The 24,555-nt window shown below is 42.0% G+C and overlaps 1 protein-coding gene across 1 annotated transcript in view; it reads left to right on the plus strand.

Annotated features, from left to right (window-relative positions):
* Positions 1 to 24,555, plus strand: part of zcchc7 (zinc finger, CCHC domain containing 7) — a 52,090-nt gene that overhangs the window by 15,230 nt on the left and 12,305 nt on the right. The window contains exons 4-7 of the mRNA XM_080464710.1: positions 17,806 to 17,855; positions 18,167 to 18,304; positions 18,405 to 18,575; positions 22,421 to 22,456. Coding sequence (XP_080320836.1) covers positions 17,806 to 17,855; positions 18,167 to 18,304; positions 18,405 to 18,575; positions 22,421 to 22,456 — 395 coding nt within the window. The remainder of the gene's footprint in view (positions 1 to 17,805; positions 17,856 to 18,166; positions 18,305 to 18,404; positions 18,576 to 22,420; positions 22,457 to 24,555) is intronic.

Raw genomic sequence — 24,555 nt, forward strand, 5'->3', positions numbered from 1 at the left:
CCCACAGACATCTGCGGTCGCGGCTGCCAGGTGCTCATTTGTATTAATGTAGCTGTTTGTGCTTTACAGTTAGTAAGGGGAAACATTTAAATATAATGCTGTGAAAAACAAATTACAGCTGAATATGCAGAAGTCATCCTTTTTTGTTGAGGACGGCACCTTTCAATGGACGTATGGCAGTTTGATTTAAAATGTTGTAAGGTGGAAAAAAAAACACGTATTAAGATATTTATTAAATCCTCCGTAGAGTTGCGTTAAAGGTCCCCTTTTCCAAGAAGGACATTTTATAACGAAAGTGAAGGTGTGATTCAAGGGTTGGATGTGTTCTGTGTGTTGGAGTGTGAAGGTGTGTGCATCTAAAGACAAAAGTATGTGTGGGTGTGTGTGTGTGTGTGTGTGGGTGTGTGTGAGAGAGAGAGAGCCCGTGTCAGCCTCACCACGCCTGAGGTGAGCCCAATAACCGTGCTGTGGCCCACTGGAACGAAGTTTCACCGTCTTTAGTTCCGAATAGAGAAAGAATGTGACTTTAGATGGATGTTACCACTCTGTGTTTTTATTTGCTGCTGTTTGTGATTTGTTGTTTTTTGTTGTTTTTTTTAAACATCAAATCCACTGCCAAAATTGTCCACATGAGTGAGAGAGACATATATTTTTTAATGGCCAAAATACAGGACTGTGTGTTTGCAGTAACTGTAGCCTGGAGGAAGCGGTAATAACCTGGAGACCAACGGGTCCCTACTGTAGTTTAATGCATGTGTATTTGTGAGTAGGGGTGGTAGGTGGGGAGAACAGGGAATCCCTCTCTACTACTTGAACCTTTATTTAACCAGGATATCCCACTGAGGGCAAGACTCTTTTTTTCTAAGGAATCTGCAGCCGACATTGTGCCCTGAAGCTACAGGATAAGCCATTGAGACAGACGCACACAGAAAGACGCTCATGTATGATTAAATAAAACTTCTAAATCCCAACACCTTAATCTCGCATTGTATGTTGTGGCAGACAGCATAGAGTGAGACTATAACAGTATTTTAAATGTCATGTTGCCAAGTGGTTTTCTGTTTACGCCATCCTTGACGCATTTTCTTCATCGTTTCTTTCGTACGTCTATTTTCACCGTCTCTTTGGGGAAGACCTGAAGTCAGGGAAGAAGCTGAGGAGGAGAAAAAAAATGTCAATTACAATTACCAATAATAATCATTCTAATTAAGCAATCACTTAATAGGAAATCTAATTATTGTGGGGGGTGACAGCGGGACAGAGGGAGGTCCTGTGGGAGTGTATTAATTTCAGTTCTTTTATTTGACCGGAGAACTTTCCCTTTATTGTCTTTCCCTGCTTTTTTGGGGCTGGGAGGGGTTGTAGAGAGGGCTTTATTAACTGGTAGCCTAGGGTGGTGATATTTTTTTGGGAGTTGGAGGAGTCGAGGGGAAGGAGGGTCTGAGAGATATCTATTAATATTAATAAGTTTTTGGGGATGAGGAACAGGAGGAAGAGGCGAGAGTGAAGGATGGGTGGGGGCGCAAAGGCAGTCATGGATCCACAAAATCATCCCTTCTCCCACCTTTTCTTCCTCTGCGGGCACCAGCAGTAGCAGAAGGGGAAAGCTATTTTGGAATCAGAAGTTCAGTTTAACAGTCAACATGACAAGAGGGACACTTGAAACACAAAAATACACACATTTAAGGGTCCTGCGCTTGGTATGCAAAAGCTTGTCTATTAATAGCTGGTCTAATGTTTTTCACAAGGTCCCAGGGGATGACTGTGTGTACGTGTGTGTATGGCTGTGGACATAAATTATAAAACTGTTGTGGGGACTTGAATCTGTTTGCACCCTCACATTATAGTGACTTGTCATCTTTGAGTAAAGAAGCATTAAATGCCAGCAGGTTATACTGAAGGTAGTTAATGTGTGCGTGCGAGCAACACTTCCTATAAACGCTCAGTCCTGAGTACATGACAGAAGCACTGCTACTGCGCTGCCACACCGCAGCTGTAGTAAATAGTTCTTCTGCACATGCGCTAGTAGATTGGACAATAACATAATTTGCCTCCAGAGTGTCCTAGTCCATATTCTCCTGGAAATTGAGGTTTTGTAGTTGAGAGTCACCATAGTAGCAATCCAACTTCGTCGTCTGCTCATACAAAGGTCCCTGTACCCACCATTGTTAATGTTTATAATGTATTGTGCCAACTTGTTGCCTGGCATGTTAACTTCACCGTTTTTAGTGTTTCTGCCATTGTATTGCTGTATGAACAGAACATTTCCATGGGTTTTCATTTGAATCGTCATGTAAACGGTGCCAAGGTTTCATATTAACTTTATACGCATGTGAGGGTTAAGATGTAGATTTACAGCTAAAGTTACAACTATGTTTAGGGTGAGACGGTTATTTGTGATTGATAGGATTTGGTGAAGGAGCTGATGAATGCATTATATCAAGGAGAAGGCCGTACACGGATAAAGCTGCAAGTGTATGCGTGTGTGTCTTGGCAGTGTACCACACAGACACACGTGTGCCTGTTTAGCAGTTTCCTCTCCAGAGGCTCCTGGCAGTGTGTATGTGGCCATTCCAAGGCTTCTCCCCATGTCTCTTAATTAAGGCTTTCGTCAGACAGAGACCAGCTGGGCCTGGTCTGGCCTAACTGGCACTCACTTTAATTTCAGTGAATCCAGCTCTTCCCTCCTCTTCCTCTCTCTGCCCCCCCCCAACCACCACCTTCACCTCCTCTCTTCTTTTTCTCGAGTTCTTTGCCCTTTGTGTCGTTCATTGATTGAATTCTGATTTAACCCACTGTTATATGTGGTGGGACTGCCGTGTAATGATGCTGCTGTTCTCTGCATCTTTTACATGTGTAAGCTTAGCTGGCTGACCTTTCCCTCACACCTGCCTTCAATAAGGCACTAATTAGGAGTCCCATTAGGATCTGAGAGATTGCCAGTTAATAGGCCCTTAAATACCAGGATTTAGATGTTTGGTGGAACATGTTAAACACTTAAGCAGCCGTCCTGAGAGGGGAATGCCAACAAATAACAGATAAAGTACAAGTATTTCCTCCCTGTTGTATAAAATCACTGTGGAAGACACATTACTGTATCTGTGGTATCTGTAATACTTTTTCCAAGATGGATCAGGCTAGTCACATTTCCAGTGACGTCACCTCAATCTTTCAACCTTTATATTGTCTGTTTATTTACAGAAGGAGAATTACTGTAGATTTATTCAGACATGCTGACACATTGGGTCTTTGATGTGCAGGATGTGTCATAGCTCTACAGTCCCATCTCTTTTAAAAACGGTTTCCAGATATGACAAAAGGTACATGCCGACTTTATGCAAACATGCAGATGTAGGCTCTGAGAAATCCGCTGAAAACTATAGTGAGAGGACTGTCACACAGTGGTAACATATTGGTAGTTTATTGGCAGACTATGCTACAAATTTCTTAAAAAAGCACATGTTAGCAAGGAATGTCTCCAAACTCCAGCATAAGAGTGCGTGTAAGCCCACACTCCACTTTTCTCTTTTTAATCCCTTAGCTCCACCCCTTCCTCCATCCACCCCATCTCTTTATGCCTCCACTCCCATTCCCAACCTTTTACCATACAACCAGACCAAGCCCCTGTTACGTGGCTGTTGCTATGCTGGGCCTGCCGTCTTTGGATTCATGCTATAGGCTTTCCAGAGCTAATCCAGCTTGTAACCACGACGTGTTTTAGAGGTCACTCAGATGATGGTGAACATTTTGTCCTCCTCCTGTACTTTGAGACTCGCTACTCCAGAGCGTGACGTGTCTAAACGTATGCTTCATCAGTGGGATGATTTTCCTCTGTATTGATGGGACAAGCTCGATGTGCACATCTGTATAACTGGTTTGACACATTGTGTGTCTGCGAATGAAGTTTAATTCTTTGCTCGTGCACGCAGCAACACACGCACGCACACCCGTGCATTAGCACACCTAGGCCGCCCCTTTATCCGAGGGATTATGGTTAAATGGAATGCTGAGATTCTGGCAGCGAGCGACCGATAAAGCCGAAGTCGGCGTTGGGAGAGAAAATTAATTATTGGGGGATAAAATCAGAGCGAAGGAGATAGTTACTGACTCGTTGGAGTTTAGTCATTGATATTTTGGCACAGGCTTCCAGACAACACGCAGAGTTAATCACACTCTTAATGTGAGACTACTTTTGTGTGTGTGTGTGTGTGTGTGTGTGTGTGTGTGTGTGTGTGTGTGTGTGTGTGTGTGTGTGTGTGTGTGTGTGTGTGTGTGTGTGTGTGTGTGTGTGTGTGTGTGTGTGTGTGTGTGTGTGTGTGTGTGTGTGTGTGTGTGTGTGTGTGTGTGTGTGTGTGTGTGTGTGTGTGTGTGTGTGTGTGTGTGTGTGTGTGTGTGTGTGTGTGTACCTGCAAGCTAGGCTGCGCAAACTTTTAAAAGGTTTAGTCAACGATCAAAAACATTCCTTTTGGATTGTCCCCAGTGTCTCCTATAGCTGCTGTTAGTTTTTACGGTGCCACTTGACAGCATACAGCCATTTTCCCCAGGTCTTGTATTCCTATCTGCCAATAAAATTCAACGTGGTAAGATGTACCACTTGTATCGCTGCAAAGTTGAAAGCAATCTAATGCTGAATTCAAATTACATTTTGTGAATTTAAATCATAAATCAGTTAGCCAGGTGTTTCCAACAAGATTGGTCTCTACTGCTGGTTGTATTAATCCCACTGAAAAGGCAGCACCATCAGAACTGGGTGTATGAATATCTGTGACGACTGAATTTAAACCTATTAAGTGCCAGCAACAAATACAGCATTGCTTTACTAGATTGGAGTTTTCTTGAACCTGTATGCAATTTTAGATGTAATTGGAAGTAACTACTGTGATTCAAAATCCAGATTTATGCTATTTTCTAGCTTTCTTGAAAAAAAATTCCGAAATGTTTTTGTTGAGGAAGACATCGTAAACTTGCTGTATAACTACAGAAAATGTTGTTGGTGAAAAATACAACTGACTTTGTTTTGGGTGCTTGTGGAAAAATGTAATTGTTGGGAGTAATTCAGGAATAAAATATGCCATAACAGTAAATCATTGAAACCGCATTGGAAATAAATCACTGTCATTTCTATATTACTGTATCACATTGTGACAACCAACATAAAATATTCTGGAATTTAATTTCTCATGCTAGCGCTCCATCTTTAGGGTTTTTGCTTTAGTGCTCATCTTTTTATTTTATTTTTGCTATAGAAATTATTTTTTTTTTATATTGACCGTTTAATCGAGTTTTTTGTGTTCTTGTGTCATTCAGTAGCAACAAGATCTGCTTCCATGAGTGTCTTTCTAAAGACGAGTCATCAGCTCTCCTTTGATTTGGCACTTTCATCTTTTTATAACTCAAATCAACAAATGTAAACTATGAGACAGGGTAGATAGTCGCTGTTTTAAAGTCATGGATAAAAAAAGTGTTGGATCTATTTTCCTTTTTTTATTGTAAGACAATTTTGTGCCAAATGTTTAAAAATCATCTGTGAACAAATAATCGTCCCTGACCTTACTGGACTTGTTTTATCTCGACAGATTAGCGTATGAGTGCTTGCATGGCTGTGTGCATGCGTGCAGGTGAGTGCATTGCTGTCCTTTGAGTGCAGACTGATCAATAGTAATTGGGTTGAATGTCTCAGGCCTGTTTCTCTCCTTTGTACTTGGGGCCTTTTGTAGGGTGACACAGGGCCAGGAGAGAAAGGGGGCGAGAGAGAGAATAGGAGGGGAAAAAAGGAGGGGGAGACTGAGTGAAAATGGAGGATGTTTGCAAGTCGACGAGCATGACTGATTCCTTCAACCAAAACTCCGGATATTTATTCAGCATTACTCACTAATCTAAAAAAAATCTTCCTGCCTCCCTGTGTCGCCCCTTTTCTTTTCATCCACACTTGAGGACTCTGTGTGTGTTTGCCTGTGTGTTCATAGCGAGGAGGTACTGTAGGATGATCTTGTGGAGAAGTCTGATAGAACACAGATAACTTGTTAAGATGCATTAACAGGCTTCTCATTTCTTCTTCTCTTTCTCCCTCTTGTTTACAAACAGGCACACTCCTGGAGTATCTCTCCACCCTCATCCCCTCGCCAGTCGGTTTCTTTTATGACTTCTATAAAAGCGACTTGTGATGAGCGAGTGTTGAAGCTCCAGTGGTATTAGCAGGGAGGCATTAGGCATAAACTCTAAGGTATATTAAAGCAACGGCCCTGTTGTTCATATAAACACGGCAATTCAATTTAGCCTGCCCCACGGGGAATGGGATTTCAACAGCTTCCGAGAGCTTGTGGAAGAAGGAGGGAGGAGGGCAAGGGAGGCATTGCGAGTGGCGGGATGAGGTAAGACAAGGAGAAGAGGTGGGATGAAGGGGTCTTGGAGAAGTGCAGAAGCAAGAGGAGGGAATAAGGGAGAGGGGCTGAAGAAAATGAGAGGGAGGTGTTGGGCACAGATGTGGAGATTAACATATTGGAGTGGTATGGTGGCGAGTTGCAGGAATTCATTATTATTGCTGCATTAAGTATCATGACGTCAGCATCCCTCTCGCTCGCCCCGCACAGTGATGAATACTATTGACACACACACACACACACACACACACACACACACACACACACACACACACACACACACACACACACACACACACACACACACACACACACACACACACACACACACACACACACACACACGTAAAACCCACACCGGCAGCCTCTGTGGCGTCTCTGCACTGCTCCACGCTTGGACAGAGCGTTATGTGGGAAACCCTACAGTTATATTATTCAATCCAAATTCAAATGGGCTTGTCAGGAAAGCTCCTGCTTTTTATTACCTGTCAGAAAAACCAAGGGAAGAATGGAAAAGAGAGGAGTAAATTAAACGACAGTAAATAAGACCCTCTATCTCGCCGTATTCTCTCCCCCTGCCATTCTTCCATTCCTCCCTGTGCTCTGGTTTGACGGCACACGCGTTTGGATACTTTGACAGCATGTTGTTGTTAAGCTCGGCCTGTAGTTTACCTCAACCAGGTTTTACATGTCAATCAAATGTGAAAAGGCTAATTATTTTGTTCATCACTGAATAATATCTGCAGCCAATCCGGAGCCCCGTGGGCCGAGCGCCCAGGTTGATATCAAAAGAAAAAGGCCTTTAATATTTGTTGGAATATCCATTTGAGAACAAGGAGTCATGGGACGGGAATTAAAGAGAGAAGACCAAGGGGGGCTTTGAGGAAGACCTGGAGGTGAGATGGAGGGATTAAAGATGAGTTGCACATGTGATGGCAGAGCTTGGTGATTCCTCCCATTACACACAAGCATACACGCAGAATAGCCTCCTCCCGTCTTGCCCCTTCAGCCAGGCATAACCTCTGCCATCTGTCCACCCCCCCTTCTCCTCCTGCTATCTTTCTCCTCTTTACATTTTAGCACTCTTCTCCTTTGCTCTTTCTCTTGTCTCTCAGTCCTCATCCCCGTCTGTTCATTTAGGACCTTACTTTCAAAGCTTTGCTCTCTGGTGGCATTCAGGCAGATTGAAATATTTCGTGGGGTTTTTCCCCTCAAGGCACAGCAATATTCATGTTTCTGTGGTGACAGTTGAAGGAAAGCTGTCCAAAACGATCACCGTTCATGCACATTTTTGTCATGAGGGCTGTTAATTCTTAACACGCAGTGCCCTCATCCATCGCTGTGAAAGAATATGATGTTTTGGTCGACTTGGATTGACTCGTGCATCTTCACTCTATTACATTCGAGCAGGCACCTGTAACCAGGGTTCAGGTCTGGACACCATTTTAGTCAATTCTGAATTTCTAGAAAAAAACTACTCCTATAATTAATCAACATCTGCATTACCTCATCTGGGGAAAACCTTTCATCTGATACTTTCTAAATCCTTTATATCATGCTCCTTTTTTCCGCTTTATGATAGCAAAGATCTGTGCCTCCCACCTCTGTCTGGTCTGCAGTGTCTTGATTAGCTTTTTTTTATGATTGTTAAACTGTTGGTTTGCTTGTTGCTCTCTCCATTCTGTTTTTTCTCTTTTTATCCCCTAATGCAGGGTTGTTTAATTCATTCTAGTCCAGGGACCTGTAAAGCCCAACTTGATCTCAACTGGGTCAGACCCATAAAAATCTTCAAATGCACCCTGAAAATGTTTCTATTTACATTAAAATATTTGCAGATAATTCATTTGGTTTTTACTTTGTGCCAAATTAAATCCTTTTGCGAACTGGTTTTGGCAGGCATCTATGACACCCCCGCCCTAACCCCTCCTGGAGTTTGGATCTATTGGAAGTCTCTTCCTGTAAAAGGCACTTATTCTCTTTCCAGTGTCGATTGTGCTTGCTCACGAGGGAGTGTTATTTTATTTCTTTATTTGAACTGACTCCAAAGTGCCATGAGGTGGCTACGTTGTATTTTGAGTAAAGCGGAGTTGAATTAAATCACCCTTTATATTTTCTCAATAATGTATGAAGTGGAAGAATTGGTTGTTATGTAAGTGAATTGTCTCTTTTTTTCATAAAGAATTGAGCAATTATATTAGGATTTTTGTAAATGTATGACTTTTAGGGGCATCTTGTTAATTTCTTTAAATTAAACAGTGTAAACGAGACCTGAATAACAAACGGGGTCAAGAAGGACATACACAGTGGTCCACTGTCAGGCGTCAAATGGATGTGGTAAACGGTTTACAGATTTAAAGTCGTTGGTTGCCAACGTAACAGAAAAATAATAGGGAAATAATTGGTGCTGCTCTAAAAAAAGGAACATAATTTTATTCCTGTGCTCTCAAATCTATTTGGGACTCCTAACTTCTGACTGCCAGGTGCAAAGGACAGCTGGATGCATTTAGAAACTGTATTTGAATGAAGCGATAAAAGAGCCATATTAGGCGCTCCTCTTCTAATCCTCTATTGTTCTTTGTCTGTCCCCTGTCCCACAGAGGGGCCGCTCTAATTAAAGACTAATAATTGTATTGTTTTATAAAGCCTATAGAGACAGAGATTCTGCTCTTTAATCATTCACTCCTTCCAACGTTCTCTGCCCATCGAGGGCTATCTCGCTGCATGAAGTCTATAAACACACTGTGACTGACTGATTTGTGTCTGTGTGTGTCAGAGGGGGAGCTGTGTGCCATACAGTAGGACTTGGAACGGAAAAAGCCAAATCTAAATTAGAACTTTAAAGCACTATTATTTAATTACCCTAAAGGCTGTGGATTTGAAGGATTTGTGTGTGTGTGTGTGTGTGTGTGTGTGTGTGTGTGTGTGTGTGTGTGTGTGTGTGTGTGTGTGTGTGTGTGTGTGTGTGTGTGTGTGTGTGTGTGTGTGTGTGTGTGTGTGTGTGTGTGTGTGTGTGTGTGTGTGTGTGTGTGTGTGTGTGTGTGTGTGTGTGTGTGTGTGTGTGTGTGTGTGTGTGTGTGTGTGTGTGTGTGTGCTGTTGTCCAGGATTATTTCAGTTTTTCAATTTGCCGTTTCTCCTCCAAGTGTGTGTGTTTGTGTGCCACAGAGTAACCCCTTATTGGTTGGGTTACTCTTTCCCTTTGCCCCTCCTTTACCCCTCTCCCCCATACACATACACATACACACGCATGCATGCATGCACACATGCTGAAGCGCCGGCAGATAAAAACGCATTATGGTAAATTCCACTTAATGACAAATTTTTAATTTGGGGAACAGGGCCTGGTGAATGGAGCTTAATTACCGGGGCCAAAGATCCCACGGAAAAATAACCCCCTCGACGTGCCCAACCTGCCCGATAATGGAGCGCTTCACAAAATGGCTCAGATTAACCAACGCCGTTTATCTAACCCCCCCTGCACCCCCCTTCTGTATAATAACAAAAATAACAATCATGAAAATTCTATCTGCCTCCCAGCCCCCCCATCACCCCGCTTCCTTCTCCTACCGTTTCACCCGCCCGCCCACTGCCTGCCTCACTCCCGCAGGAGGAAATTCATCAAAATGAAATTGAGGTTGCAACTCACTGGTTTTATTAAAATATATTTGCCCCTTACAGCCGATGTGTGCCACCGTGTTAGTGTGTCTCACCGCCCAAGACAAAAAGAGCTCCATGAATAATCTGGCCAGTTTTCCTCGACTGTCGCGTGTTGGTTTGTGCAGGTATGCCTTTTGCCACAAAATAGAAAACATTTGGAGACTATAGACCACTCGGTAACCATACTCAATTAAAACTCCACCGGCTGGTCTATTAAATCAAACATGTTACCATTGATACACCCAAACAGTTGAACTTCTGTGCGAGCATTTTTACTGTTTCATTTGTCAATTTCATCATCTTTTAGGTCTGTGAAATGTTCAGAAAGTTGTGAGAAAATGCCAATTACATGTTCCTAACACACATTTTTGAATCGACACTCAGAATTTTAAAATAAGTATAGTTACACTATTTTTTTTTTTTTATACACACATTGATTAAAATAATGGCTAGTGATATATTAATGGTATGAACAGTTGCTGTATGTGTCAGTGAGCTGATTTCATCATCTCAAAAATCATGTGTCAAAAACTGCTGTTTGTGTGAAGGGACGGCTTCAGTAAACATGTCTTCATTTGCAATGTGTCACAATACTGAAGACAAGTCGATTATTACAATTTTATCTTCTCATTAAAAGTTTGGTTTGCTCCTTTTCATAAATGACCCAAAACTCTTCAAATCAGTTTAAAGCCACGAATCACTGACATAATCTGGTACGGATTCATCATTAGATTAGTGTGGCCATCAAAATGTCATTTGAAATGTAAAAATGGCAAACCATTGTCACATCTTTCATCATTGCTGTATTGTCCAGTAACGTAGCCTTTGGAGAAGCCATCCATGCATGTTTCAGTTGATTACATGGGTCAGTTTTCAGTGCTTTGGTTGGACCAGCAGAACTGGTGGTGGATCCGGACGATGTGTTCAATAAGAACCACTCTGATGATCAACAGATCTGTGAAGATACGTTTTGTGCTCAAATCGAAAATCTCCACTAAATGGGCCGCTAACGGATATTAAAAAGACACAATGAGTACCTGTCCCGTGTTAAAATGCAATGGCTCGGCTTCGGATAACTTGAACATGAATCCTCTGCACGCACGCACACACACGCACGCACGCACACACACACACACACACACACACACACACACACACACACACACACACACACACACACACACACACACACACACACACACACACACACACACACACACACACACACACACACACACACACACACACTCCAGCGGTGCACACATAGCCTTGCTCACTTTTCTTGGCCTTCTCCGGTCCCTGTTGTTGTGTACCCTGATTGGACCATGTGGTTGCCATGCGGTTGCCAGGCCGCGCCCCTGCTGGGTGGTAATTGGTGTCTGTGGTGTTGCCGCGTGGCCACGGTGCTTTGACTGACAGGTTTGGCCACCTGCCCTGCCCTGGCTGCCAACATGGTGTAGAAGGGGGGCAAAGAAAAGAGAGGGAGGAGGTGGCACGGGCTGGCAGGGGGTGAGCACTCGATATGTCACGGGGGGGGGGAGAGGGAGATGGATATCAAATAATCAGAGGCGGCCTGAAATATGTGTTGGCCAAACACAGGCAAACTCAACAGGGACCACGGTGATGGCATCTGCCTGCATTTCAGTTTTTTGCCAAGCTCCAATGGCAGAATATTGTATTTTATATAAATGTCAGTGTGTTACATGAAAGGTTTGTCTCCAGGAAGCTTCTTGAGTTGAGTGATCATGATATTTAACTCACATCGTGCAGCAGAAAGAAATTCTGGTTCATTACTGGCATACTTATTTCCTTGTAAGCCTTAAGTTATTAAGTCATTGCCAAGGTTTTTGAGAGCGATATAAAATATTGGCTTCTCTGTCTGTTTCATTAATTATGCTTTTTAGGACTTTTGCACCTTATTCCTCTTAAACATTTTAAGATTTGGTCGGATATGTCTGACAGTTTATTTTTGTGTCCTTCTCATAGTTTCAGATGTATTTATCAATGACAAATTACAAGTTCTTTGAAAAGACAATCCGTTTTAGGTGAGAGCAGGAAAGCAAGTGGAAACTCACCCTGCAGACAACTGCTGTACTGTAAAAAATTAAATAAAAACCAACAGAACCATGTGATATTTGCAATGTCTTGCAGTTTCCTCCACATTTTCTCCATCCATGCATCATTATCAGAGCACATGGTGTTCGTATATATAACATTTGAAATATGTAAAAGTGTTTTGACTTGAAGACAATGACAAAGGACACAAAACACTAATACTTTGTGTTTTGACTTGTATTAGGGCACAGGAGAATGAGTCTTCACAATTTCTTAGTCTCATTGAAAGCTTTTGCAGACCAGCATTCACAACTCCAAGAGTTGAAATAGAAATACAAAGAAATCCACTAACTTTTAGAAGTGTCTATTACATATGTCCTTCAGCGACTTTTGCATTTTCTGAAGATGGTGTTTTCTTCTCTCCTGTGGCTCATCGAGTGAAGCCGTGTCAGTGGCTGTTCATCTTGACAAACCAAAGACTTAATATAACATAATTTACTCTTCATTTGAAAGGGAGCTGAGCTTCTCTATCAATCAGAGGTGGTGGTGTAAACCGTTTAATTTTCTGTACCGTATATTTCTGTATTTATATACTTCTGCTTTTAGAGCAATAATGCATTCATGAAACCATCTACACCTACACAGCGGATACATTTAAACTGCACAATGAGATTAACTGGTCAGTTTAAACAGACAACTTATTTAAACGTAACGGTAAATTATTCATCCACATTTATTTCATCCAACTCTGCTGCTTCTTCCACTCCTCTTCATTTGTTATTCTGCCAACCTGTGCCCTGTTGTGTTGCAGTATTCTCCATCCTCTCCTCTTTCTCCCTCTCTTTTCTCATCTCACTTGTTCTCCTTTTCTTTTCGCTGTTGTTTCTTACAGCCCGTTCAGACATTTCTGTCACACACACACACACACACACACAAAAACAGAGTTGGAGGAGAGCGGCCTTGTGCGTGCGTCTCTGCGTCTTGACTTTGCCAACCTTTTGGTGTGTTTAACCTCGCAGAGGGCAAGGCTGTAGGGCAGGGGTGATGTCACAAAGGAAGCACTTTTTTTTTTTTTTCCCCCCCATGTGCACACAAGCTCACACGCAAACATATGCAGAGCCTGCACGCTCCCACCCACCCTCACCATTGTCATGTATAGTGTTGCTAATCCAGCCTTGTCGTTTCAGTATCAAACATAACCTCCATTTGGGGGGCAAGGCTCCTTTTTCACTCCCATTTGTGGGTGTGTGTGTATTAGTTAGTGTGTGTGTGTGTATGTCTGTTAGTGTGTGTATGTGTGCGTCAGTGTTAATAGGTCTAGTCAACAACATTGTACAATGGGCGGGCTTGCTTGAGATGCCTGTTTAAGTGTCAGGACAAGGAAAGAGAGATAGCGTAAAGGCGGGTCAGTCCGAGCCTTTGATGTTGCTGTGACAGAAGGAAGAACAGCTTGTAGGTGACGCATACACATATTAGAAAGCAGGGTCATGGTAAGTGTATATGATTGTGACAAGGCTGACACATTTTATAGCAGTTGTGCATTTCTGATGGTGTGTGTGTGTGTGTGTGTGTGTGTGTGTGTGTGTGTGTGTGTGTGTGTGTGTGTGTGTGTGTGTGTGTGTGTGTGTGTGTGTGTGTGTGTGTGTGTGTGTGTGTGTGTGTGTGTGTGTGTGTGTGTGTGTGTGTGTGTGTGTCACCCCCCCGAGAGCTGGGTGTTCATGGTTCATTAGCCACACGTACACTTCCGTTCTGTTCTCAGTGGTAGAAAGGACAGATTCAATGCTTCTAGCACATCCCCCCACCCCCCCGCCCCCCATTCCTCCTTTTTGTTTTGTTCTGCCGACTCTGATGAACAGGCATGCAGCCACCTCCCCTCTCCTCCTCATCTTCTAGTAATCAGGGTACCTATGAGACAGACAGGTAGCATCTGTCGCCTTCTCTCCCCTGATCCATCCCTCCCTCTCCGTTTCTCCCCCTTTTCCATGTCATTGTGTTGAATTTCCCTCGACGACAGAATGATGAGATAATGTACGAGATGTCCCGCACAATCAAAATTAGTGCAACCCTCAGAAAGTACAGCAAATGGGATGATCGGTAACAACTTGGATCTTACTTGCCGTCCCAAAATCCAAGTTTTGTCAGATGTCGTCCCCAGCTATGATAGGCCATGACACCCACTTTTTTTTGATTTGGGCTAACCAAGCAAAGATGGCTAAAAGGAACACTTCACCATTAGATCAGTTGAAATTGAACAGTTGCAGTCAACATGGCGGAGGACTCTCTTGAGTCTGTTCAGCTGCTCGGTGAAGCCGCTGCCATCTGCTTTTTCAGCTCCTGACTCCTTCAGATCTGCTGGGCCACGATGGAACGAAGCTCTGATGGTTTGATTTTTTTTTTGAACGGGGCCTCAGTGTTGATTAGCATATTTTCACCCTGTGTACAGACAACAGCCCACCACCCACCCTCTTCTTCTTTCCTCCCCTCCACGGCCCCCCCCCTCACCCATGTGTTTGATTCCTCGGCCATGACAAAGAGCTTCACCCTTTATCCGTGTGTGTGTGTGTGTGTGTGTGTGTGTGTGTGTGTGTGTGTGTGTGTGTGTGTGTGTGTGTGTGTGTGTGTGTGTGTGTGTGTGTGTGTGTGTGTGTGTGTGTGTGTGTGTGTGTGTGTGTGTGTGTGTGTGTGTGTGTGTGTGTGTGTGTTAGATTAAGGGAAAGCTTCCTGCTCTTTATTTGGGAGATCCCCCCGGGAGACGCTTTGGGAATGACTTTCGTTGAGTCACTAACGCCAACACACACCTTTCACCCTTGCCTGTTTTTTCAAGCTGCCCATTGACTGGGTGCAGATTGTTGTGTAACTCCCGCACATATACCCCCACACAGACATGTGAAAACATCATGTATAGATCTTTGGCTACATTAAATATAAGAGTTGAAGCGAGAACCACGACAAAAAACACATAAAAATGTTCAAGTGAAAATACTGATATGAAAACACTAAACATTTCATTTCAAGCACACTGGCTTTTCTGGCATCTAGTGGTGAGGTTGTGAACTGCAGCCAACTGACTTCAGCAATCCCCTTGAGGTATGTGTGAGAACTTAATGGGGCCACGAAACTTATAAAGTCCAAAGGCTTATTTTTTTTAAATATCAGAAAAACTTAAAAATCCAGTAACTTGATTTAATTCTCATTATAATGGAGTGAAAACACATGGAAATGACCTGACACAAAAAAGCTCCACCAGAGATGCAAATTATTTCCCATTCACAAGATCGACATTGCTTGTGTAAGCCAATGACCAAATTACCATTACATTACATACGAGGTGTACTTTCAGTTAAAGAATTAAGTAATAAGTTAATCAACCCACTATTTCAATAATCACTTTGATGTTTAACTAAATGCGCCTCTTTCATGCCATGACAGCTTTTCTCTATTATGTCATTTCCCATTTATAGATAAGAAAAGTTATGATTGTAGATAAATAAATAAAACCAAGTACTGTAAATGTGAAATTCTCCCCTTTTTTTTTTGAAGTCTTGATCCAGTTTAGGTGTTTGGGTTTTTTTTTGATAGTTTTTGCTCCAGTTAAAGTATTTTTGACTGTACTGAAACCATATGAGCTCAAAATAATCTGCTGAGAGAATCATTCTTTGAAGTATGGGCAGCACATTTGCCTAAACATCATCTAACTTGAGAGGAGTGTCCACAGAGGAGACATTCATCGACCATGTGACTAATTCCTTGTAGTTTCCAAGTGACTCACACCCAGCACATATAGTGGTTAGCAGTCTCACCTCATATTGAGAAGGTCATGGGTCACAGTCCATACTAGGCCTTTCCATGTGGAGCTTGCATGTTCTCTCTGTACATGCCTGGGTGCTCCCGTTTTCTCACACAGGCCAAAAAACATGTATTTGAAGTTAACTGGTGACTGTAAAGTTGCTTGTGGGTGTAAATATTTGTGTGGAATTTTAACGCCAACAAACAGCATTAGTGCTCTCTATCAATCACCTGTAATTAGTTTTATTGAATTTTTTTTATATATATATTTTTTTTAATTATGGGTTCATTCTATTTACCAGTAATCAGACATTCTCTTACATGTAGAGAAGAAAGGGGTGGGGGGGGGGTATTCAAATAGATTTTTTTTCAGGACCTACAATGCAGTATTGAACTACGCCACCTCATTAAGCCGTGGAAGGCTGATTTCTACATTAGTGCAAGGTGTTATGACACGGCTGGTATTGTCCAAATTTTCTTTGATAAATGGTCGACTTTTCTTTTGGAAATGACAGACGTAATCCCCGTGAAACCGAGATGCTGTAGTTGTACACAGTGTTCTCGCTGAGGCATTTTAGCATGAGGTGAAATCACTTTCAAAGAGTAGAGACTGGTTTGGGATTGGATTGGTTGTTTCATTCTGAAGTTCCTCGTTTTGTGCGAATAGAGTCGCATGTGTTTTTTTTTTGGTTTTTTCCGGGGGGCGTGTGTATGTTTTTGAGGTGAAGGTCGTGGCAGAAAAAAGCCCCATCCAAACAGCAGCCATTTTAATTTGTTTGACAGGGAAGAGAGGTGATAACCTCCCTCTGCAGCCGCTCACCCGGGGAGCTGAGGGGAGGGAGGGGGGGGGGGGGGGGTCGAAAACACAGAGAGAGCAAAAGGAAGGAGGGCTGAGCCGCATAGCGATAAGGGTCTGGATCGAGAGAGAGAGAGAGAGAGTTAGAAAAAGAAAGACAGGGAGCGAGCGGCGCAAAGGAGAGTGTAATATTTGATTATGGCTCAAGGCTGTATGTTTGTCCAAAGGCTAAAGACTGTCAAGCAGCTAATCGCAGGGGTCGATGTGTAGGTGTGTCTGTATGTGTTTGTAAAAGCATGCAAGTGTGTGGGTCATTGGTATCAGTACATAATTTATTCTGTGCGTGCGTGTGTACGTGCGTGTGTATGTGCGCTGCGATTTCTGGATGTCAGTTACAGTTCTGTGGGCCTGAGGAGAATTCAGTGGCCTCCCTCAGGGTGCTGTTAGTGCCACTCTTATACAGATGTGCAGAGCTGCCGCTGTGTCAGTTTCTGTGTGTTTTTCTTACCGGAAACTAGACTTACTCCTCAGGGTTTATACTCCTTGATAAGGTTGGATATTGTCTCGTGTTTTTCTGCTCTGTTTCTTATCAAATCCTGCCTCCAATTCTGCTGCAAATTCAAATAAGAAAATGTTAAAAACCCATTTTCTTTTAAAGGTCACAGACATTTGTCATACAAGGTATACTTTAGAACTAAACAGGGTCTTTATTTCACTCAGGAATGGAGAGCTACACTCTTTTCTCTACACGCATATTAGATATATTTCACTCAAACTTTCTGCCATTTTACATTACTCACATTTTCACATTTTTTTCTTGTCCTAAACTGTACATTAGCTCTGTCACAACTTTAGCTTACTAGAAATGTGATGCAGGTTATTTCCCTGTTTGCATTACATTGTCAGGTGATCGGAGTCTATAAATTAAAAACCATTGTAGTGAACTTAACTTTATAGAATTGTAAAGTTCAATGACTGTTTGACAGAATTAAAAAAAAAAAAACATTGACCGTAAATAGTTCAAAAATAGAATTTTACATTTAGATTGTGACTGTAAAATATATATATATATATATATATATATATATATATATATGTTTAATAATGAGTTTTTTTTCCCCCTTATCTGCCAGATGCAAATACGCAAGATGAAAGCTGGTTGATTTCAGACAAAGATAAAGAGGTAAGTGGTAGAAGCTTTTTTTTTTGTTGCATTAAAAATTGTTTTACGTTAATTTAATGAAGCAGTGGAAAACTTACATTTTTCTCTCTCAAATGTATGAGTTAGTATCTAAATGATACAAAGAAATAAACCAACAATCTCTGAAGACATAATGTATGCAGTTCTGTCGAGGCGGTGTTGAACTGTATGAGCATATGTTTGTTGATTTCAGTGGGTTGTAAAATAATAAAAATTGTACTCAGCCACATTAGCCAATGGAGATTTGCATCAACAATCCGATGTCACTGAAGCACTGACTGCGTGTGTTTCAGGCTCAGATCTACAACAGCGACAGGGGCCCCAAGGTAGCAGCCCGGCGGGTGTCAAACAGATACTACACGGACAAAAAGGTGCGCTGCAGGAATTGTGACAAGACTGGACATCTCTCCAAGAACTGTCCTGAGCCTAAAGTAAGTTCCAGTCGGTGCACAGCCACGTCTACAGTTTACAATGAGTCTATCAAAGTGTGTAAAACAACAGTATTATGTTTTTGTGTGTCTGTGAATGCAGAGGGTGTCGCCATGCTTTCTTTGTGGCACCCCGGGCCACATATCCAGTCAGTGTCCCAACAAACACTGCAGTAACTGTGGCCTGCCTGGACACGTCTTCAACTCCTGCACTGAGCGGCCATATTGGCACAAGCAGTGCCATCGCTGCAACAAGACGGGACACTTTTTTGATGTGAGTATTTATCCTGCTACAAACCAAATGCAAAGACACATATCATTCATAGTAGGTTCTTAAGCATGACATTTAAATTTTTCATTACTTTATGAACATTTTCCTCAAGATTTTTACAAACCAGCCTATATAACCGACTGGTTCGAGTACAGTAGCTCCGTCTCTGGTGCCCTCTGAACACATCTGGCTTCTCTGTGCAACAGTTGATCCCAGATGCGTCGATCAGGTTGTGGTCATCATGCATCTGTGCAGACTGGGCAAGCTCCTCTGCAAGTCAGAAAGGCCACGGGTTGTCTTTGCGCTTATTTGTTTATTTGAAGTTTTTTATTTCGAACATGTAAAAAACAAAACGACACACACAAAAAAATAAAAAATAAAACTTAACCTACGACCTCATAGTTTGACAAAGAGAAATCCAAAGCCACATACTACTAAACAGACCAGCAAGCAACATTTATTAAGAACTGTAAATTAACCACAGTGGATTAAAGTGCTGAACAAGAAAATAAGCAAGATGTAAAAGTGCATAATTCACACATTAAGTAGAAATAACAAACGCAGTTAAAACAGGTTTAAAGGATAAACTCATAAGTAATATAAAAGGCATTAAAAAGATAAGACTTTGTAAAATTAAAAGTCTGCAGCTCACATGTTGTCGAACTTCAAAGAGAAAAGGTGGGTTTGAAGACGTGTTTTAAAAACAGACAGGGAAGTGGCCTGTCTGATGGCCAGAGGCAAGTCGTTCCACATCTTAGGCTGCAAAGGCGCGGTTCCCTCTGAGCTTACGCTTGGTTTTAGTTGCTCTCAGGAGCAGCTGATCAGCTGACCTGAGAGAGCGAGTCGGGGTAAAAACCTCAATCAGACCACCCTTGCCCTTTGACATAAATATACACGTACACATTCAAGACTGTGGTGGATGTGCAACTAATAAATGAATAAACTGCAATACAGAAAGATGGGGATTGAATAGGTAGAATACATGCCAGTTCATTCTCCTTAAAAAAACTAAAACTAAATAAATGATGGATTCAACCTTGTCCACTAGTGACCCCACCCACCTCCTCTTTATAATTAAAAAAGAGATTATATCTTGGAGCGGTTTATTTTTTTTCATCGTCCACAATGAGGAGTGGAGCTCCAACACCACTGACTCTATAAGCCAGAACATTATGACCACCGATAGTTGAAGAAAATGACACTGATTTTCCTTTCATTGTGGCACCTGTTTAGTAGGTGTGCTTCACTTTGTACAAAGTCAACATTCTGTCCCCAAATCTGATGTGTTAGAAAAAAAGAATAATCTACAGTTGTATGGATTTGATTGACTTTAACAGCAGACAGCGTGTGATGGCTGTACGGCTGGTCAGATCCTCTACAAAACTGCAGCTTTCCTGCGGTGTCCCAGTCTGGAACACTCAGGATTTTCCAGTGATGGTCTAAGGAAGGAAAAGCAGTGAATTGGTGACAGGAACATGGACGACCAAGGCTCACTGATGCATGCGGTGCCATGGAGGTCCCTCCTCTCCACTTAAAGGATCTGCCGTTAACATCTTGGTGCTTGCAACCCCAGCATGCCTTCAGAGCTCTAGTGGAGTTCATGTCCTCAACGGTTGGAGTTGTTTTGGCAACAAAAGAGGGAGAAACTCATTATTCAGCAGGTGGTCTTAATGTTATGGCTGATCACTATAGCCGTCACTAGACCATAAAAAAAATCAACTATAAATACTCAATACTAAATTTTAGAAAAGAAGAGTATATAATTGAAAAATGTATTAACCTGCTCCCAAACAATACCACCAGTGTTAACACAAGAAGACTGAGTCAAATATTTGGAGAATATTTACACATAAATTAATGGCATGAAAATAAAGTTTTTGGATTAACACAAATTAAGCAAACTCATCAGAATGGCCTCCAGCTTGGGAGAACTTACTGTGATTGAATTTAAATACAACAACCACTGTTATGATCAAATCTTGCATTGTGTTTTCTTTTTTTCCCCATTTATTCAATTGTTCCCTCTTTGATTTTCCCAAATCTCCTTATTTTAACTCTCAACCCCCCCCCCCCCCCTTCTCTCCCGTAATAATGAGCGACCAAGGGTCAACACACGCTGCTGTTCACATTAATTGATACACTTCAGCAATTACAGCTTAGTTATGTCTCTGCCATGCTGCATATTCCAGCTGTGAGCATGTGTGTGCAAGCTCGAGTGTGTGTCTGTGTGTGTGTATGTGCGTGTGCACTGGCGCTGAAGGGTGAATCTAATGACCATCAATGACAATTATCCCACCGCAGCGTTCATTACCCTGCCCATTTCTACTAATGCCATAGAATGGAAAACCCTGCGTGTATGTAAGAAGCTGCCTTATGTCTCCCACCTCCACCTCCACATCTCTCTCCCCCACCACCCCCCAAGTCAGTCATGTACTGCGCTCTGTGCAATGGATGAGTAACCAGGTGAACACCAGAGGGAAAGGGTAGACCAGGACACACATAACCCAATTTTTCTTTCTCAGAATCTCTCACCCGCTTTTTTTTCCCTCATCTCTTCATCTAGACCCTTGGCTTGAGCTCCTTCTTTTTCTTTTGCATATTGCTTCTTAAACAACAAACAAAGGTGTAAAGTTGTATAGTAATGTAATTACCCTTTTCTGCTAAGGCGTAACATTTTTTTTTCTTCTCTTCACACAAATTATACTCTTATGTATTAGTGTGTGTTTGAGAGAGAAAGAGAGTCAGGTCTCAGTCCCCTGGGTCTTTCTGTGTCTCTCATTAAAGACAGACGGTTGATGGAGCGCGAGTGTGTCGCTCGCCTCGCCTGTCGCCCTCAACAACAACACATACTACCCTGGCGGTCTGGAGGGAGGGAGCAAACAGGAGTGTGTGTGTGTGTGTGTGTGTGTGTGTGTGTGTGTGTGTGTGTGTGTGTGTGTGTGTGTGTGTGTGTGTGTGTGTGTGTGTGTGTGTGTGTGTGTGTGTGTGTGTGTGTGTGTGTGTGTGTGTGTGTGTGTGTGTGTGTGTGTGTGTGTGTGTGTGTGTGTGTGTGTGTGTGTGTGTGTGTGTAAAAGAAAAGAAATAGATGAGTGGTGGAGGGAGATACAGTTGTTGAAATTCATATTAATTCCTCCCACTATTCACAGCGAGATCAGAGTAAAGAAAAAGTTGCCATGCAGGCTGTTGTTGAAGGTTCAGATTTAAATGTCACGTAACGCGGTAATTGTTAAACGTGGAGAGCAAGTTGAACACTGCTTTTAGTTTTTCAGAGCGCAGGCTTCCGTCTGTCTCTCTCCGTCGGCCTCTCTCGCACTCAGTAGGTATGTAAGTAGATAAATCTTGTTGCCCGCGGCGACTGCGGCATTTTCAATTTCCCAGTGGGAAGTGGCGGCGGTTGGGAAAGGATGTCGGAACGCTTAAGGAACAGCGTGGAGAAGCCCCGGAGATAATGCTTTAGCCACACCGGGACAAAACGACTGACTGCTTTACTTACTGTTAGAGTGACTGGCTGCAGCAGAGACACCCAGAATGTAAAACAGTGAGAAATCAGAGGGATAAAGGTTCAGACAGAGATGCTGGAAGACACCTGGCGAGGCAGCCAGGCAAATAAATGACACTGTGACACTATAGCCGGTTTCTCAGATTCAGTTTGCCCCCCACTTTCTCAATCAATGAATAAATCAATCAATCATAATTTTCTTTCTTCCGCATAAAATCTGTATCACCAGCGTCGCCAGATGATATATTCCTCCCTTCATTTTCACGATGGAACGAATGCACACTGAAAGTTGTTCTAACTGAGTCGATGTGGTTTTGATGTTTTCTGTTGTGTTTTTTTCTCTCCTCAGGCTTGTCCAGAGATCTGGAGACAGTACTACATCACAGTAAGTGTCTCTTACCGAACCAACACACTCATCCTGGCACTGATCACACTTTCACTTCACCGCTTTTCATTCTATAGTGTTGTGTGCTTTCGATTGTATGCACTCATTTATTTATTTTTTTCTATCAAGATGACTGTTGCAGAGTCGGTCATATGAGTCATATCGAGAGATTAGTCAAATCTGGCGTTATTTTAGAATAATTGTAAACTTGTTGTCTGCGTTGGTTCATTTTCAGATCGTTAGATACATGATTGCACCTGTGGGGAAATTTACTTTCGACTACAGAGTCATACTTGTCACACATGTGGCCAATAACAAACAACAAACTTAAAATCCAAGTACAAAATTCAGGATCAAATAAATGCAAAATTTTAATCTGACATCACTGCATATTAAACTTCATGTTTTGGGCTACTGTTTTTTTTTAAAAACAACAACTTATGTATCAAATTTGTAGTTTCACATGAAAATGCAGAAATATTAGACCAACAATAAGGTTGTGCGAAAAATCAAGCAAATAGCCAAAAAGACGAGTGGTTGTTAAATCATAGTGAGTAACTGAATTTGTGTTTTAAAACAATTTACTACTCATATGACAGTTAAGGATGAAAATATATGTGAAAGATTTATACACAAGTAGTACATACAGTATCTATTTATAAAGACAAAGGTGCTGAACAGTGAAGTGAAACCGCCTTCATTATATATGTATCGTGAAATCATGAGTCATATATGTAGAACATAGATTTTTACAAAATACCACTCTTTGTTCTAATTTTAAGTAAAGTGTTTAACTGGTTTGTACTTTGCCTTTGTGTCAAATTTGATCCTAGTAGATGTTGTCACTTTGCCCAGACTCCCAATTAAAGCAGAAATGTAAAAGAACAAGGTGGTGTTGGAGCGTTGTGACTAAGCCTGCAGCTTTCTGAAGCCAACCCCACTTACAGGCAGTGACACTTAAATCTTTTTTTTTTTTTTTTATGCAAGAACGTGCCTGATTAAAGGAGAAAGTCCTGTACTTTACAATTCCTCTTTACCAGATATATACAGTATGTAGCAATAATAGTGTTTCAACTACAGGTATTTGACAAAATTAGTAACATTTAACCTGAAACTTTATGAACAATGCTATTTAATCAAACTATTTCCATCAATACATTATGAATGAGAAAGTGGAAAGGGTAAAAGCAAACCTGCTCATTTGTACCTAACAACTCTCAACCTCTAAACCAGGGTGGACAGTAGTAACCATGTGTCAGCTTTACTGTTGAAATGTCATTATAATTAACTAGGCAGTGACACTGACTTGATGAAAATGGTGCAACGGTTTATAAAGAGCAAACTGAAAGAATGTTTTTCTGTTACTTTGAAAGAAAAGGTGTCACAGCATCACAATCGATATGCAGTTTGTGATTTGTATTGACCTTGCCCTGTGGCAGATGAGTGAAGCATGGCACAAAATGAAATCAGATTAAGGGAATCAGACTTTTTTTCAGTTTTTGCTTCGTTTTCTTCTTAAATGCACATGTGGCATCTACTGGTGTGTGTGAGAGTGTGTGTGTGTGTGTGTGTGCGCGTGCGCGCTCGCTCGCGTAAAATAAATAGATGAGTGATGGAGGGAGATACAGTTGTCCAAATTCATATTAATTCCTCCCACTATTCACAGCGAGATCAGAGTAAAGAAAAAGTTGCCATGCAGACTGTTGTTGACGGTTCAGATTTAAATGTGCACAACACTCCCTTTGTAATGTTACCAAAAGTCGTGTGTGTGTGTGTGTGTGTGTGTGTGTGTGTGTGTGTGTGTGTGTGTGTGTGTGTGTGTGTGTGTGTGTGTGTGTGTGTGTGTGTGTGTGTGTGTGTGTGTGTGTGTGTGTGTGTGTGTGTGTGTGTGTGTGTGTGTGTGTGTGTGTGTGTGTGTGTGTGTGTGTGTGTGTGTGTGTGTGTGTGTGTGTGTTCCAAAACAATGTGTCAACGAGACAAAAACTGTGTGACAGTCGCATGGGCCATATGTCAGCAGGGAGACATTTACTTTGGTGTGTGTGTTTATGTGTGTGTAAAATATGAAGATAACTAGTTTTCTTGGTGTGTGTGTGTGTGTG

Source organism: Lipophrys pholis, assembly GCF_963383615.2.
Source record: "Lipophrys pholis genome assembly, chromosome: 5".
Taxonomy (NCBI): Eukaryota; Metazoa; Chordata; class Actinopteri; order Blenniiformes; family Blenniidae; genus Lipophrys; species Lipophrys pholis.